Here is an 18369-nt window from a genome sequence, read left to right as displayed (position 1 = left end):
TTTACTGGTTACTACAAGTGGCATTAATTGTCATCGTATTATATCCATCAAATAAAACATTTTCCCCCCCCCTCTAACAATTAATTAGAGAATCTTTGGTTGCTTTGAGGCAAAGGCTGATGTCGGTTCTCCCGGCTTCTTCTGGCTGAGCACGCTGTAGACCACCGGCAGCTTTAACTTTCTACTCATCTACTGTCGTCTACCCAAAACTCTCAAGGCTTTCTCTTCTCTCTTTCTCTTTAGATATATAAATCTCTCAAGAGAGGAGATCCTTGTGGGCCAATGGAGTGCCATTGTCCTACTGACCATTGGGAATAAAGACGAAATTAGACATACAGCTCCACTGGCCTACACTGTAACACAAGTACAAGTGGTAACAAGTAAGACCAAACTAAGCTTGATTCAGTTTATACGTACATAATAAATAATAATAATAACATTGCACATCCAATTTTATCGATCGGGCGACACTATCATGCATCATCGCATTGAAAGTAATGTAACGCAAATTGGTACGTTTTTATTTAAAAAAAGAAAACGAGCATACAACACGTGAGCAACGGTCCTCTAATTATTTAACTATATACCTTGAGAGACCATGCAAATTGTAAACACGTGTGCCACCATGGGTATTGATTTGAGAGGTCGCAATAACACGTTGTCCATGGTCTCTGGCACGTGTAATAATACATGGCTACAAACATTGAACTTGAAATGCTCATAATAGACCACTTATTTCTAATACAATATTATTATAATTATCTTATCAAAATATAGAATATGAGGAGATCCAACATATGTCCAGATTTTAGGCAAATCAATGGACAGGGGCTCTCTCCTTTCAAGCTCAGTTTCCACTTGTCTTTGGCTCCTCTATCTTTCGTACGGATGTCAAGCTAAGGTGGTCTCAGAGATCTGATGGTGCACCACCTTAGTCCAAGTGAATCAGGGTAAGCACTTCGAGATGACTTGATAGGTCTTCTAACGTCGGTCTCTCTGGTCTTATTTGAACTGAGGCTAAATCTGAAATTCGATTAATTAATTTAATTTTTTTAAAAGTTTAAAGAATTTTAAACCAATTTAAAGAAAGTCCACCTCTGAAAGACTTATATATTTAGTTATTTACTTGTTAGGAATGGCTTTCTCGAGACATTTTTCTTGCACTCTCTGTTGTGACTCCTCAAAATTTCTTTACCACTTGTTTTTCGAGTGCTTATTATTATTATTATTATTTTAATTGCATGTGACTTAAACCTTATAAGACGGGAGCCGCATGTCACCTATTTGATATACTTTGATAGCTACTGTGGTTAATGAGGAAAATTTTGGATTGGCTTAAAAGGCCTTCATTTCTATTAACAAAAAGAAAAAGAAAAAAGAAAGTAATAGAATATAGTGGTGATAAGGGGAGATTCTCACGATTTGCGGGACAATTTATATCATCCTCAAAATTTTGGAGGCCCAGAAACACGTCAATTGGCTTTTCACCGGTTGCCAGCCACCGAATCAAACGAACAGAGCTTCTCGAACGCCTCCGAACCCATCACGAGAAGACACGTACCCCCAAACTCTTTTGGTAAAATAGGATCCTAGAAATTGGAGGTTTAAAATGAAAAGATAAATAGACCTATCAGCCTATCGCACTCTCTTCCTCTGCTCTTCGCAAAGCTTCTCTCTCTCTCTCTCTCTCTCTCTCTCTCTTTTTCTCTCTCTTTTTTATCTTTCTTCTTCCGCCCCCCTCTCCTTCAATGGCGATTTCGTCCCAATTGGGCCGCTTCTCCCCTGGCCTCCTCGCTCCCCCTACCGAAGCACGTTCCCGCTCTGGCCGCCGCTCTCTTGCCGTCGTTCGATGCGGCGGCGGAGAGGCCCCGGCCGCTGCCTCCACCTCCCTCGATTCCGACTTCGACAAAAAGGCCTTCCGCCACAATCTCACTCGCAGCGACAACTACAACCGCCGTGGATTCGGGCACAAGAAGGAGACCCTCGAGCTCATGAATCGCGAGTACACCAGTGAGGAATCGGAAATTTGCGGCCTTTTTAATGGTCTGAAATTGGCGGGTTTGGGGACTTAGGATCAGGCTTTCGGTTGTTGCAGGTGATGCGATCAAGACGCTGAAGGAGAACGGCAACGAGTACACGTGGGGCGAGGTGACAGTGAAGCTTGCGGAGGCGTACGGGTTCTGCTGGGGAGTGGAGCGAGCTGTGCAGATAGCGTATGAGGCGAGGAAGCAGTTCCCTGAAGAGAGGATGTGGATCACCAACGAGATCATCCATAATCCTACCGTTAATAAGGTTTGGAGTAACAACGTTTGGTTTTCAATTATTCTTATCTGGGTTCGAATTTGTTCAGGAATTAGTAGGAAGACGCTTTTCAACAAGTATCGTTAAAAAAAATAAAAACTAGGACTTTGAGACTAATTGACAAGCCCTGACGTCAAACTTTCAGCTGCATAGTGTAGTCTCAGTTAGACTCCCTGTTGGTGGGTTAAACAATAAGGGCTACAAACTCTATTCTTAGACCTCTGGTCAGTTTCTTTTGCTATAAAAACAACTACATATCTGGAGCAAATATGGTTAACAGAATAAATTGATTTAAGATCGTAGGGAAAGAACTGGAGGAAAAAAGTTCTTATAAGTTATGCATCTGATGTCTTGTATACTCGGTCATGCATATTTTCATTAACTGTTGTGCTTCTGATAAATCTACCTCTTGTCATTAACTTTTGACAATTGTTATGTAGTTATAACTAGCGTTAGGTTTTGGATTAAGTTTCATTTTTCGCTTTGGCTAATTGTGCCTTAGAGATGAAGAGAAACTCATAACTTAGAAATTTTCATCTTTCTCCCTCATCTAGACTATCTCATATCTGGGAGACTTTCTGGCTGCTTATTTTGAGATAAACGAGCTTAAACTAGAAGGTGGATAATCATAGCAACCAATTGGCCCGACATCTTTTGTAGCAAGTCCCTATAATCTAACTACCTTTTCTTGATTGGTAATTTGGCACCAGTATTTAGAGGTTTGTTGGATTCATAGTGGGTCATACAAATCTATTGATTCTTTCAGAACCCTCTCATCTTTGATTTATTCTCTTACTGACCCAATGTTGTTGGGAGAATGCTTGGATGATACATATGATGATCAATGAGTTTCATGTTGAAGGGAAGAAATTATAACATTTTTATACTTTTCTTGTAAAACTAAATCTGAATTTGCTATGTGACTGCTTTCCTTTTCCTTTTATTGGAACAACTTCTGCATTTATAGAGATCATTTATAAATTGAAACAGCTAAAGCAAGTATTATCATCAGAAATCTTGGGGACACTTCTTATGATTTAAAATTGGAATCCTCTAATGGAAGAGGACTGTGGGTTGTTGGCTTACACCTCTGTTGATTGTGAACTGAAATTTCTTAATCGCATAATTTATTTTTTTTTCTAACTGCCAAACAAATATTATAGATTGGTTATGATGTTATTTACTCAAAGGATATTGTGTATTGTACCTATCCCACCTTTCCATAGCTATCACAAGTTTGAACTTTTCAGGTTCATCTTCCTTCTGAACTATGAAACTGTTTGCAGATTTAGGAAATGCTTAACAATCTAAATGGTGTATTGTGTCCTATACCTGTCCACTTCATTAAACAGCTTATTTCATATATATCTCGAAATGCAGAGATTGGAGGAGATGGAAGTAAAGGACATTCCAATCGAAAAAGGTGTAAAACAATTTGATGTTGTTGATAAGGGTGAAGTTGTGATTTTACCTGCATTTGGAGCTTCTGTCGATGAGATGTACACTCTGAGTGAGAAAAAAGTACAAATAGTTGATACAACCTGTCCGTGGGTGTCAAAGGTACATTAGTGTATTTTTTTCATTCAATATCTTTCACATATTAGCTAACTTGATCTTATACTTCTTTAAGGTATGGAACATTGTTGAGAAGCACAAGAAGGGTGACTATAGTTCAATAATTCATGGTAAATATGCTCATGAAGAGACTATTGCCACTGCCTCTTTTGCTGGAAAGTATATCATTGTTAAGAACATGGCAGAGGTACACTGTAGCTGCATTTGTGTTCCAGTTATCCTTTGGAATTCTATGTTCAAGTTTTACTTTGTATTGTAAGAATAATAATAACTGTTACACATTTATGGGATAGGCAATGTATGTATGTGATTATATCCTCGGAGGTAAACTTGATGGATCTAGTTCAACTAAAGAGAAGTTCCTTGAGGTATGGGGTTGCCATTTTTTAAAATTTGCTAGAGAGAAATGATTGGTGTGAGAAATCATATGCACCATTGCAGAAATTCAAATGTGCTGTTTCTTCGGGATTTGATCCGGATATCGACTTGGAGAAAGTAGGCATTGCAAATCAAACTACAATGCTCAAAGGTGAAACTGAAGAAATCGGTAAGTTCTGTTCTTTTGGTGCTGTTACTTCTTCTATTCAATACCTTACTTGATGTAGTCCCATGTCAACAATTCTTTTAATATCAGGGAAATTGGTTGAGAAGACTATGATGCGTAAGTATGGTGTTGAGAATATCAATGAGCACTTTCTCAGCTTCAATACGATCTGTGATGCTACTCAGGTGAATTGTTTTAAATCTGACAATCCTATAGCTTTAACTGCTGATTTCCTAGATCATATTGGGTGCATATTTTTCAATTTTCATTGCTTTTGACCTAATAGTTGGATTCTTCACAGTTTTTTATGCTCTTTTGTTCATGACTAATGCATCCATTAGGTATCTATCTATTCTTAAAATAAAGGAAGAGATGTGATTTTGGACTGCAGTGGAGATAATTGTAAGTTGGACATGGTTTATGTTATGCACTTGATCTTTTATTAGACTTTCAAAAATTGCATTCTATCATAATCCATTTTGTTCTCTTAAAATGTTGGATTGAGAAAGTTCTTGGACCTTTTTGCCGTGCTTTCTTGGTCCGTATTAAAGCCTATTAAGGTTTGATTAAATAAACTTTTGTCTCCACAAGTAGCTCTGTTAGAACTATTTTGCTGGCATGCTGACAGTATAGTTTTAGTAAGGACCATGCTTGATGGATTATATGTTATGTGCTTTTAGTTTACAATGTCACATGCATTCTTGCAGGAAAGACAAGATGCAATGTACAAACTGGTGAAGGAGAAGGTTGATCTCATACTGGTGGTTGGTGGATGGAACTCCAGTAATACCTCACACTTACAAGAGATTGCGGAACTCAGTGGAATCCCATCATATTGGATCGACAGTGAGCAGAGAATTGGACCAGGGAACAGAATAAGTTACAAGCTAAATGTAAGCTTTGAATATTTTATAAACGTGAAGCATCAGCTCTTTGTCCCCTCATAAATTAAACTTTTCTTTCCATTTGTCAGCATGGAGAGCTTGTTGAGAAAGAAAACTGGTTACCGCCAGGTCCTGTCACAATTGGAATAACTTCAGGTGCTTCTACTCCTGATAAGGTAAATTATGAAATATATATATATGTTGGAACACAAGAGTTGTTCTCATCACTAAATGGAATTTTAAAGATTTACCACCGATTTTGTGATTGTTCCTGTTCAATTTTTAATCCTGTTGAAGTTGCTTAGTCATCTTGTAGGTTGAGTTGTTTCTTTTATTGTATTAGTTGCATTTGCCTTTTAACTAGTGTTCCATGTAACCCTTTGCTGTTCTGTTTGAGTTGGGTAGTTATGGTGAAAACGTGTAGTCACAAAATATTCCAATATTCAAAGTGGTATGCATCTGGAGGAACTGCTGTTTTCCTACAAATGTGTTATAAGCTTGGGTTGGTTCTCCGCATACCGAAACTATTTGAAGTTGTAGCCTCCAACTTGGAGACTTTAGAGTTAGTTGATGGAAAATAGCTGCTGGCAAAGATAAGCTCTATCAGTAATCATTTCTTCCTGCATATGTGTCGACTAGCAATTTTGATTGCGATTGAAATATCACATGGTAGATGGAAGTCATAAATATGTCTTTATAATGCATTCCAGTTAACTGTTGCATAAAGATTTCTCAATTTACTGTCATCATTTAGCTACAAATAAAGCAGCATATAAGCTTATATTCATTTGATGTTGTAATGTTTATGTTTACTTGGTACATTACCTTCCTTTAACTGGGAAACTATGACACAATCTATCAACAAATCTGTGCTGCTTATGCAGGTTGTGGAGGAAGTCCTGAACAAAGTCTTTGACATCAAACGTGAAGAAGCCATGCAGGTAGCTTGATATCTTAGGAATGGCGTAAGAAGCTATCTCAAAAGGTGGCCCTTCCCTCTGTGAGGCATTGTAACAAGAAAGTACAACACCATGAATACAGTACATGAGAAGCATAGGAACATCATTCCATCTCTTGAAGTGCTTCCCTTTATCCTGGAAGGACTGAGTCAATCAATGTAAGCAGTCATGTTAAAATATTGCTCGTTCGATTAGGCATTAGTTTCTATTAAGAAATCAGTCAGTTTCCAAATCTTCTACTAAGCATATTGTACCTTCAATCATCAGCTTAATCATCTCAGTATTCTCTAAAGATGACTAGTTAGAAAACTGGTTACGAGCTCTTCCTCCGGAACTTCTTTTCCATGTGGGTGTTTACTACAAATACAAATCTAATCGTTGATGAACATAGGGTATAAAAGAGATTGTGTAGTAATTACTTTTAAGCCTGTTAGAGAGAGCCACTGAAGAAATATTGTTATTTTGGAGATCATTTGAAGAAAATGGAGGCTTGGCAAGGACCTTTCCAAGATGAGCTCATTTAAATTGAACTCAACTGCTTTTGAATCCTATCTTTCAAAAAAAGAAAAAAAAAGTAATTCGGTTTGTAAGTATATCAAGAGAAAAAAAGTGATTTATATAGATTAAAGATAGAGGTACAAAATAGTCTCTTATCATTTTGATTTAGATAAGATAAACTCAAATTAGATTTGAATTCAATCTCTTATATTGAATGGTTATTTAACAGAGAAAAGAGATGTGTTTCAGAAAAGAGTGCATTCTTAATGTCTTTCTAGTCATTATCTTCCTAATAGGATTAATAGTAACAATTGGAAAAAGGGTATGCAGCTTTTGTTGATGCAAAATTAGGTAAATCCTCCAAAACTTTTGTACATATCCTCTCCAAGTCAAATGATTCCTATTCACCTTACCCCTAAGGCAATCATCTTTTCAAAGATGATTAGCATAAGGGAACTTCTTCAAACATTCTATTCCAATGATGCCGACTGCTGACAATTTCAAGTAGTATTACTGTAATTGTATTACAAATCGGTGTTTGCTTAGCCCATAACTCTTTCTTATTTATAAACTAATAGCACATTAAACAACATCACTCTTTCTTCTTCTTCTTCTTCTTCTTTTCCTTCTAAAAGTACACTCAAGTATGATCAAAACTCTCTGAATCTGATCAAAATGCACACATAACTTTAAGTCAAGCATCTTGGTCATAAAGTTATGTGCCAAAAAGGAAATTTGTATACCTTCATCTGATATTTGTTGCATATTGCACCTGAACTGATTAAATTATTAATATATACTACAAGTTGCAGAGATAGACGACCCCTTCTTTTGTTCTCCTTCGTTCATACAGAATTTCTTATTAAAAGAACATAAGAAATTTCTTCTTTCATTTTGAGTAAAGGTAAACCAAACGAATCTTAATCGCTAATAAGGCGGTAGTGAAATCCACAATCCTTATCCAACACCCGCTTCTAGATTGACTTTTTGTTATTTTATTGATAAAGACTCTCTGGGCCTAATCGTAGTTTAGATGTAACCTTATCTACTACATAAATTACTCATGTACGTACGCTAACCCTTTTCAAAAATTGGATAACGGCTCAAATTAAATGCATGTAGAACAATCTGTTTTACTATTTTTCTGCAGAGAAAAATTTACGGTCACAAGTAGTTAGTTGAACGATCATTTTTATTAAATTTAAAAGTTCAAATTAATAACTAAAAAAATTTATAATATAGTTTTGTACGATCAAATCGGCTCAGGCTCGGCTTACCAACAAGGATCTTCAAAATAGATTCCATAAAGCTTAAAATAATTATATTTAAATTTCACTGTATCAAACTTTTTATAAAATCATGGAGAATTCTATTCGTTTTTATTTTTATAGTTGAATTAGATTTTATTTTAAACTTGATCCGGCTCAAAATTAGGTTTGAAATTACTAATTAAGAATGACAATTTGGGAAGAGCCTAGAGACTCTAATAAAAAATAAAATGTAGTGATAATGTAAAATATTATGTTAAAAAAAAATATATATCTCTGAGTTATATTAATTTGCTACATACGTTGCGCTGGTGATCGTAGCTTCTCGCCGCATCTTTTTTTCCTACAGATGGGATCCACTCCAAATTAGGATAATAATTCTACTGGTGACGTCGCATCCGTTGCTTCCTCACCTGTCGGCTGCCGTCCATCGTTATCCTCGTTCCGCTACAAGCCAAGCTGGAGATGCTTCAAGTCTTTTGGCGGTCGAGATCGAGCCACGTCTCTTTAATACGCTCTGCCTGCAGCGCGTCGACACTGCCCCAATCCTGCGGCCGCGTGCTTCTCTGGACGACCAAAACTTACTCCCAGCTATGAATGCAACCAAATATAATTACCATCCCAAATAGGATTAGTATTAATAAATAACAATTGTTTTATATTATATATTTTCTTTCTTTTCTGGAACAATCTAATTAAGTTTTTTAAAAACATTTGGTAAAATAATTGCCCTGTCAACAGAAGCTATGATTGGAAAAATCACCCAAATTGGCCAATACCACTAAATTATATATACATCTAAAATTAAATGCATTCTCACAAAACAAGCAAAGGAAGTAAAAAGACATAAGAAACATCTGGGTACGCAGAATATGCTTGTAGTTTACTACTAGTAGCCAATCCTCTTCATGTCTTTTCCCCTCCCCCTCACCAACTTTCCTTTCCACCATCTTTCCCCTATATATCCAACCCCCCTCCATCTTAATTAATCACAAGAGGAAGTTTAAGGGAGAAGAAGAAGAGGAGGAGGAGATGGAGAAGAAGTGGGTGGCAAGCTCCTTTGCATGGGAGACATGCTCTGGGGAGAAGAAGGCCTGTGTGGGTTGGGTGAGCAAGTACTTTGGAGATTGTGTTCGTGACCCAAGTAGTGAGATCTCCTTTGCACTTGGCCTTGTAGGCCTCTTCTCTTGGGGGGTAGCAGAGATCCCTCAGATAATTACTAACTTCCACACCAAGTCTGGCCATGGAGTCTCCCTTGGTCTCCTCCTCACTTGGATTCTTGGGTACTAAAAACTTGCTTACTCACTCCTAGTTTTAATCGTGAAACTAATTGATCTCCAAATTAAGTAGTGGTCTTTTACTACGTGGGCATGCAGGGATATCTTCAACTTGGTGGGATGCGTTCTTGAGCCAGCCACAGTAAGGCCTTCTGCTTTACTTTGAAGTGATTTATTAGTTGCAATCTATGGATCTCAGTATAAAATGCTCACATGTTTTGTATGGCTGTGCGCAGTTGCCCACTCAACTATACACTGCAGTGGTAAGCTTGGAGCCCTAGCTAAACTAGAGGGGGGGTCATTTGGTGAAGATTTAATCAAGTTTAACTTGTTGGCATTAGGTTATTTTTAATATATTATCAACTGTTAGCTAGCATTTGTGACTGATGTGATTATTTAAGTAATTTATGCAGCTGTACACAGCTACTACAGTGGTGCTGGTCCTACAGACTTTCTACTATGACTATCTCCTTGAATGGACCAAGAGCAGATGCTTTGATGCCAAACAAGAAGTAAGGTTCTTTTATTTTGGCAAATGTCATTTAGAGATTATACACTGCTGTTGAATTTAACATGAGAAATATATATATTCCAGTTCCAGGCTGACGAAGAGAAGCAACTGTTGGAACCAAAGCGAGACGATAGAAGCAACCCAATATCAGCTACCACATCAGGAAGAGCATCCCCTCGGATCGATGTCTATTACACGTATGTGCTTCCTATTGCTTGGACTTGGAAGAACTATTAACTATTAATTCTTAATATTTATCATACATGCAGGTCAGCGAGGTCATTGGCCAGAAGTGGGAGTTATACTCCGTCGCATGGATCGCCCTATTTGGGCTCGGGCAGGAGCGGTCCGTCGAGCCACCCGCTCCGGTACCACGAAGACGACGGCTCGAGTTCCGAGGAGGAGGTTCCTCGAGATCAGCACCAAAAGCACGAGACTACGAAGACCATCACGCGTTCCGTGAGTGTTAGATCCCACTTTTGTTAAATATTATATGATATGCATTTCTAACAAATGTGATGCTCTGTTTTGAGCTCCTAATCTTCTTAAGAGTCAAAGCGTTCTTCCTCTGTTTCTCTAATTCATAGGTTGCTTATGGAACGCTGATTTCCGCGTTGGCCAATCTACCATTTCAAAGCCATGCTCTGATGGAAATGCACATCGGTTTTATGGGTCAGAAATTCGGAGAGGTAATTCGGACGAGAAATAATTGCTTATTATGAGTCGTCGGAAAATGATAGCATTTCTTAAGCTTTTCCTGTCTTCCTTATTTATGGTATAGGAAACAGGGCATGGTAACACTTATGGGCTTTTGCTAGGATGGATTATGGCTGCTATATATATGGGAGGTCGATTGCCGCAGATATATTTGAATGTTAGTAAATTGTTTCTATACTTACGCCACTAGATTAAAATTGTAAAGCAAAATAAACGTCTCATTATCCTTGTCTTCTAAGAAATTGAAGGTTATGTTTTTTTTTTTTTTTTTTTTACAGATTAAACGAGGGAGTGTTGAGGTAGGTCTTATTATTTGTAGCGTAAATCATAGCTTGTCTGATTACATCCATAATTCATTTGAAACTGTGCAGGGATTAAATCCTCTGATGTTCATGTTTGCACTCATTGCAAATGCAACTTACGTAGGAAGGTTGACTTCTCTTAATTTCTCTATAAACCTCTATCAATCTTCTCTGTCCATCTCTGAATACTATTCATCCGAATGCAGCATACTTGTCAGGAGTGTTGAATGGGAAAGGCTAAAAGCTAACGCACCATGGTTGCTAGATGCTATTGTCTGCGTGCTGCTCGATTTATTGGTACTCCTCCTTTCATTATCCCTCTCATGTTTGTTCTTTGTTACGATTATTCTTTTGGTATGACTGTTGAGTATGAACATTTTCTCTTCGTGACATCTCTTATACAGATTATGTTGCAATTCGCGTACTACAAGCACATCAATAGAAGAAAAATAATCGATCAAGAGGATAATGTTTGCTATGAGAAGGTGAAAGAACCACTTGTGTGAATGGCAATCTATGGTGGCACTGAGTCTAGTATAGGATGGAGTATATGTCTATGTTAAAGTTTCAATCGCACTACGTTCTTTATTTTAATTTGTATGACGCCTGTTGTAACTGTTGTATGGCTGTAGTGTCTCCTATTCTCACACTTTTTCTACGGGTTAATCAGGTTGCACACTGGTTAGCTTCTGAGTGTTAGATAGATATCAATAACTCGATATTTTTGGCCTCTTGGTTTGACTCCATCGATCTTTTGTATTGGATATGCGAGGCTAGGGCTCTTGTTGCTTGACATGTTTAAGAAAGGGATACAGTATTGTTTAATGAGACATTGAGATACCTAATGAGTTATTTCATATAATTAATGCGTCTTAATTCACACAAGTAAATATAGCCCATGGGCCTGTGTCTCTTTGTTAAAGATCGGCCCAATAGATGTCGTCAGAAACCCCAGAGTCCAGGAGGCCTCAGGTCTTCTTCCCTTCTCTTTCGCCTCTACAAAACAAAACGAATAAAGCTCAGCAGGGCCTTTTATAGTTTTCTCCGGCGACCAGGAGGTCACCGGAACCGTAGATGCCCCTCAAATGCTTAGGTTGACGTCGTCCTCTCCCTTCTCCCTCCCCCTTCTTCTTCGTCGTATCCTCTGTCGCCGCTCGATACACGCCGCCCGTTCCGATCCCACCGCTAACCTCTCGAGATCAGATATCCTCGACCGCCTCTGCCGCATACTAACCCTAGAGCGCTTCCACGCCGTCTCCAAGCTCCCATTCGACTTCTCGGACGACCTCCTCGACGCCGTCCTCGTCCGCCTCCGACTCGATCCCGCCCCTTGTCTCCACTTCTTCAAGGTCGCCTCCAAGCAGCAATATTTTCGACCGAACTGGAAATCTCACTGCAAGATTGTCCATATCTTGTCTAAAGGTCGTTTCTTTGACGACGCGAGGGTGTGTTTGAGGGATTTGGTGCGGATTACACACTCCTCGGGTTCGTCGTCGTCGGTCGTTTTTGATGAACTGGTTAGGGTTTATAAGGAGTTCTATTTCTCCCCGACTGTGTTCGATATGCTTCTCAAGGTTTACACGGAGGAGGGGTTGGTAAAGGAGGCTCTTTTCGTGTTTGACAATATGGGGAGGTGTGGATGCAAACCTAGTTTAAGGTCCTGTAACAGTCTATTGAATAGTCTGGTTAGGTGCGGCGAGAGTGGCACTGCAATTCATGTGTATGAGGAGGTGATTAGGGCAGGGATTTTTCCCGATGTTTTCATGGTGTCGATAATGGTGAATGCTTATTGTCGAGATGGGAGGGTGAAGAAAGCTGCGGACTTTGTATCGGAAATGGAGAGGAAGGGCTTTGAGGTGAATCTTGTGGTGTACCATTCGTTGATTAATGGGTATTGCAGTTTGGGACAGACAGAAGAGGCATTGAAGGTGTTTGAATCTATCTCTGATAGAGGAATCTCGCCAAACGTTGTAACCTATACCCTGTTGATTAAGGGATACTGCAAGGAATGCAAATATGAGGAAGCTGAAAGAGTACTAAAAGACATGCAGGATGGTACAGGTTTAGCTGCTGATGAAGTTTCTTATGGTGCTCTGATAAATGCATATTGCCAAACGGGGAAAATGGATGATGCTATCAGAGTCAGGGATGAAATGTTAAGTGTGGGACTAAAAGCAAATGTATTCATCTATAATACAATGATCAATGGGTATTGCAAACTGGAAAATGTAGGAGAAGCTGAGAAGATAGTTAAAGAGATGGAATATGGAGTTGTCAAGCCAGACTCTTACAGTTATAACACTCTCTTAGATGGGTATTGCCAGAAGGGTCTCATGAGCAAAGCATTTGAGATCGGTGACATGATGCTGCAGAGGGGAATCGGAGTGACAGTTCTAACCTACAACACACTTTTCAAAGGCTTTTGCTCTGTAGGTGCTGTTGATGATGCACTGCACCTATGGTTTTTAATGTTAAAAAGGGCTGTCGCACCTAATGAAATTAGCTGCAGTACTCTATTGGATGGTTTCTTCAAGACAGGTAGATCTGAACAGGCTTTAAAGCTTTGGAATGAAATCTTAGTTAGGGGCTTTGCAAAGAGTGTAGTAACATTTAATACAGTAATCAATGGGTTGTGCAAGATGGGGAGAAGAGCAGAAGCAGAGGAGGTTCTTGCCAAGATGAAAGAATGGGGATGTTCTCCTGATAGCTTAACTTATAGGACACTGTTTGATGTTTACTGTAATTTAGGTGACATGGACAAGGCCTTCAAAATAAAGGATGAGATGGAGAATTTGGGCTTTACTCCATCAATTGAAATGTTGAACTCTTTCATTACTGGACTCTTCAAATCTAAGACATCCGACAAAGTAAATGACCTTCTGCACGATATGGATGCGAAGGAATTGGCTCCCAATGTCAGGACATATGGAGCTCTGATTTCTGGCTGGTGTAAAGAAGGAAATATGAATAAAGCTTTTGATGCTTATTTTGAAATGACTGGGAAAGGTTTAGTTCCAAACATATTCATATGCAGTGCCCTGATCAGTTGTCTCTATCGGGAGGGTAAGATTGATGAGGCAAATTTGATGCTGCAGAAAATGGTAAATATCAGCATGCTTCCAGATAGTGAGATTTTCAGTAAGCCAAACAAGCTCAATCTGAACAAAATTGTGGGTGCCCTTGATAAACCTGCAGATGGGAAGCTTCAGCCCACAAATATTATGTGGAATATTGTTATATGTGGGCTCTGTAAGTCCGGAAGAATTGCAGATGCAAAAGGATTCTTTACGGATCTGTTAAACACAGGCTTCGTACCAGACAATTTTACATATTCTACTCTTATTCATGGATATGCATCTTCAGGCTACGTAGATGAAGCTTTTGAGTTGAAGAATGAGATTCTGAGAGCTGGCCTCGTTCCAAATATTGTTACTTACAATGCTCTCATCAATGGTCTATGCAAGTCTGGGAACTTAGAAAGAGCAATTAATCTCTTCAATAAGTTGCATCTGAAAGGTGTAACTCCTAATGTGGTCACATATAACACATTGATAGATGGATATTGCAAGGCTGGTAATACCACTGAAGCTTTCAAAATAAAACAAAAAATGATAGAGGAACGAATTGATCCTAATGTCATTACCTATACTACCTTGATCAATGGTCTATGCAATCAAGGGGACATGGAAGAATCCATAAAGATTCTAGATCAAATGATTGAGAGTGCCATAGACCCTAATTATGTGACATATTGGACATTGGTTCAAGGTTACATTAGATGTGGTGACATGAAGCAAGTTTTGAAGCTATATGAAGAGATGCATATCCGTGGGCTTCTTCAAGCTGTTCCTTTAAAAGGAAACATAAACTTGGCAGAACCTACATGTTGGCAGGAAGTCAAACATGACACATTGAAACAGTGGGAATGTGTTGATGCATATTGAGAAGTTGATCTGATTGATACATTATCTGAATTAATAATCAGTCCTGCAAACTACAGTAGTAGTGCTGCATGCCAACAGGAAGTCAAACATGATTCATTGAAACAGTTGGAATGTGTTGATGCATATTGAGAAGTTGATCCAATTGGTACATGATCTGTATTCATACTCAGTCTTGCAAACTACAGTACTAATGCTGCATGCCTGCAGGAAGTCAAACATGATGCGTTGAAACAGTGGGAACGTGTTGATGCGTTTTGACAAGTTGATCCAATTGGTGCATTATCTGAATTCATACTTGGTCTTGCAAACTACAGTACTAGTGCTGCCTGTCTTCTGTAGCATGCTATTGTTGAAGATCTATAACTAAGCTGCACTAGTCCTAGTAGAACAGAAAAGCTGCATGCACCAATCTGGCAGATTTTATCAATTTAAGCTTCTGCTTTACGTTTGATGATATACAGGTATTTATTGACTTGCTATTGTTGGGTACTCATCTTTATTCTAATTTGTTCGGTTCTTGCTTATCATGTGTTCTGCACTACAGATGTCAAATTGATTCACTTTGAAGAAGAAATGCGACTTGTTCAATTTGATACTTCTCAATTCCTAGCTGACCAATTAACAAGGTAGTTTATGGAGTTAATGGAGTGTGCTAATTTTCTATAATCATATATGAGATATCTAATTTGTATCCCTTTAATACGAAATTTCATGCAGGTATAAACTATAAAGGAAGTTGTCAAAAGTTTACTATCTAATATCTATAAATTCTCATTTTTGGCATGTATGAATCTACGTATTCAAGTAAGTTGACAATGTCTAGCTGTTTAGAGTGCACAGTTGTATGCACTTCAGTTCTAAAATATGAATTCACACTTTTGAATATGTATTCAAGTAAGTTGACGATGTCTAGCTGTTTAGACTTGGATTTCTGTGCCAACATTTAAATTGAATAGTTTTTCTTCAATGTCAAACCCATTGTGCATTGACAAATAAAGAGAAGGTAGAATTTTTTTTTTTTTGGTCCTTTTTTTTCACTACTTACATTCTTAGTATGAGTCACTTTTTGATGTCTCGCCATGAAAATTCTATGATAAGCATTATTATCACATCTTGGTTCTGTTGCATCAGAAATCAGAAAGTAGAATATTAAGAGAATTAGACAAATCTAAAAAGCTGCATGTTTTTTCTTAATAAAAGAATTTGTTTCACAAGTGACTGAGCAAACTTTTTGAAGGGCCTGAAATGTCAAAGAAAACTAAATGATTTTCTGTGGAATCCGGCATTGATTGGAAATTTTCAGTACTTCCATTATCTCATTTCATCCTCAGCTCACAGATGGTAAAAGGAAAGTGCATGCAGCCTAGTCGTTTCCTTTTGTGCAACTCCCTATGCGGCCTCTTCTGATTGATTATGGAGTTATTTCAGATATTCAGTTCTCAGATTTTCATAGAATTAACAACTACTCCTGAGATGTGTGAACATCTGTCCTTAGCACGTACTGTCTGAGTTCAAAAGTTTTTGCTATAGACAATTAGTTCCCTGCTAAATTGCCTAGTATCTAACCTCAAATTATTTCTTTTGTGTGTCAGATGATGGTTTTCATACTGACCTCAAATTTGTTTTTGTCTTTTGTATGTTAGATAATGGCTTCCATATATCAATGAAACTGATATGCGGTAAAATGCTTTTAGGCTTCTATGGAGAAAGTTCACAGATAGTTAATGTATTTCTACGTACCAATATTTCTTGGAAATCAGCATATACCTCTCATTTTCCTTCAAACTCTTTATCTGCAGTTTGAACTCATGGAGAAATGAAGTCATAACATAAACATACAAGCCAGAAGAATGGCCTTTGTGGACCAATGTAATCCACCTAAGTTTGAACCAGAGGCTGTGACTGGCCATGCTATGATATGCATCCAAATTATGTATGTACACCGTATATCATGATCTAACTCATTGAAACTTATAAGGGAATAACCAAGGATCTACCTATGCATTTGGCAGGAAAACATCATATAAATATTCTAATGTTCCAAGTCTCTGATATGAATCATTTGTGACTTACATTGCTATTTCAAAATGCTAATACAAGGATTTTGTTCTTATGTGACTCAGGTTTACTGATAATCAAGTTTTAGTTTTACAGGCAAAGGGGATTGTTGGATTTTGTGGAGAATAAGATATGATATCTTTCATCTTTATGAGTGAGATTATTTAGACCACAAAGATGCATCTGCTCCTGATGAATTATGGATTTTGATTCTATCAAGGTAATCAGTAACTTTTAATGCATGGTTTGATGCATGTCTCATTCTAACATAACAATTCACTTCCTTGTAGGTGGAGAGGATCTCGCAAAGTTAATGTGCATCCCATTTTCAAATGCTAGGGACCAAAGGCACAACGAGCTGGCTACTTGCAATCAGGAAACACCACCGACTGTTAGGCACGGGTTTAATCTTCAAAAGATCATGGATAGCAGTGACAAAGGATAATCAAAAGCTTTTCCTTTTTGATATATCAAATTAGAGGCTTTCTTACTACTTTCTAAGCTCAAGCACATTGATTCAAATAACTTTTAAGTGGATTTACCAACCACACTGCAGCTGATTATAAATATTGGGAATAACTGTGGACTTTGTGAGTTTGTGCAGCCTTGAGTCCAAGACTGCCAAATTAGCTAAAGGCCGTGACACTTGGTAGGGAAAAAGAAAAGGTAGCAGCAAATGAAGCTGCTACGCAACTGAAAGTACTTGTACTATTGATGCATTATAGGAGCAAAGACTGGATGAAAGCAATGAAGCATTGCAATTTATGACTTCAACTAACTAGTCCTTATGGATTATGATAGTCAATTGCAGATCCATTATTTGTGAAAGCTGTTGGCAAGCCCAATACAGGTGTCACATTTTTTTCCCTTTTTGATGTAAAATTATCATGCTTTGCCACATAAGGCAGGTGCATATTTTGGTCAAATTTCCACATATTTAAAATAGTTTTAGCATATTTCGATGTATTTTTGGTTTTAAAGTTTTATTAATGATTTAAGCATAATGTATCATCTGCAAGAGATTGGGCAGTTTTAATACCGCTGAATGTTTAAGCGGTTTTAAAGACATTGAAAAGTTTAGCATTTCTTCTAACGACATTGAAAGTTTCAGCATCCATCGCTCATTGCAAATGGCACCTAACAAACCTTTTAGCATTATTACATATATTTTTAGCCTTGCGAGTCTGCCAAGGTCTCTATCTTTAGCCTTGCAACTCTACTAAAATCTCTTCTTGAAACCATTCTAAAGTCCAACATGGGCGATGATATCCATAAGTCAGTGCATATTAACCCATTCTGCATGCCATTGCTTATAGACTCACATTGGTTCACAACCATTAGATCCCCTCTCCTTGCATCCAGAAGTCAACTTTCTGTTGGTCAGAAACCAGTATGCATTATTAAACTGCACTTAAACATGATTCATTAAAGATAATGCGTTCAAATGACTAAGTTAAGATCCTTGATTGCAAAGTACACCCGTATAAGGACATATTGGGCTCAGTAAACAAGAACTATTTTGAGCTCTGTT

General features: G+C 38.0%; 3 protein-coding genes across 7 annotated transcripts; all 3 read left to right on the top strand.

Annotated features, from left to right (window-relative positions):
* The first annotated feature begins 1665 nt into the window (after window positions 1–1665).
* On the top strand, window positions 1666–6579 carry LOC140774327 (4-hydroxy-3-methylbut-2-enyl diphosphate reductase, chloroplastic-like). The gene is made up of 10 exons (XM_073117283.1): window positions 1666–2010; window positions 2096–2292; window positions 3682–3861; window positions 3932–4063; window positions 4170–4244; window positions 4318–4423; window positions 4511–4605; window positions 5128–5313; window positions 5394–5480; window positions 6189–6579. The coding sequence occupies exons 1-10, from the start codon at window positions 1749–1751 to the stop codon at window positions 6252–6254; spliced, it is 1386 nt and encodes a 461-aa protein (XP_072973384.1). The 5' UTR covers window positions 1666–1748; the 3' UTR covers window positions 6255–6579.
* A 2405-nt stretch (window positions 6580–8984) lies between these two features.
* LOC140774347 (vacuolar lysine transporter YPQ1) lies at window positions 8985–11656 on the top strand. The gene is made up of 12 exons (XM_073117308.1): window positions 8985–9312; window positions 9406–9448; window positions 9543–9569; window positions 9720–9818; window positions 9902–10014; window positions 10087–10276; window positions 10405–10506; window positions 10599–10691; window positions 10813–10833; window positions 10906–10964; window positions 11043–11133; window positions 11241–11656. The coding sequence occupies exons 1-12, from the start codon at window positions 9062–9064 to the stop codon at window positions 11340–11342; spliced, it is 1191 nt and encodes a 396-aa protein (XP_072973409.1). The 5' UTR covers window positions 8985–9061; the 3' UTR covers window positions 11343–11656.
* Window positions 11657–11829: 173 nt separating this feature from the next.
* On the top strand, window positions 11830–18211 carry LOC140773364 (uncharacterized). 5 transcript variants are annotated; one of them, XM_073115874.1, is made up of 5 exons: window positions 11830–15241; window positions 15325–15406; window positions 15498–15584; window positions 16935–17058; window positions 17129–18211. In XM_073115874.1, the coding sequence occupies exon 1, from the start codon at window positions 11922–11924 to the stop codon at window positions 14778–14780; it is 2859 nt and encodes a 952-aa protein (XP_072971975.1). In that variant the 5' UTR covers window positions 11830–11921; the 3' UTR covers window positions 14781–15241; window positions 15325–15406; window positions 15498–15584; window positions 16935–17058; window positions 17129–18211. The 5 variants fall into 5 exon arrangements, with proteins under 5 accessions (XP_072971975.1, XP_072971974.1, XP_072971972.1 ...); XM_073115873.1 differs by having other exon boundaries at window positions 16927–17058; XM_073115871.1 differs by lacking the exon at window positions 15498–15584.
* Window positions 18212–18369: the final 158 nt, after the last annotated feature.

This window comes from Typha angustifolia, chromosome 13 (genome assembly GCF_048772165.1).
Source record: "Typha angustifolia cultivar Huaian chromosome 13, ASM4877216v1, whole genome shotgun sequence".
Classification (NCBI taxonomy): domain Eukaryota; kingdom Viridiplantae; phylum Streptophyta; class Magnoliopsida; order Poales; family Typhaceae; genus Typha; species Typha angustifolia.
The sequence above is the reverse complement of the archived record's forward strand: the minus strand, read 5'-3'. Positions and strand labels throughout refer to the sequence as shown.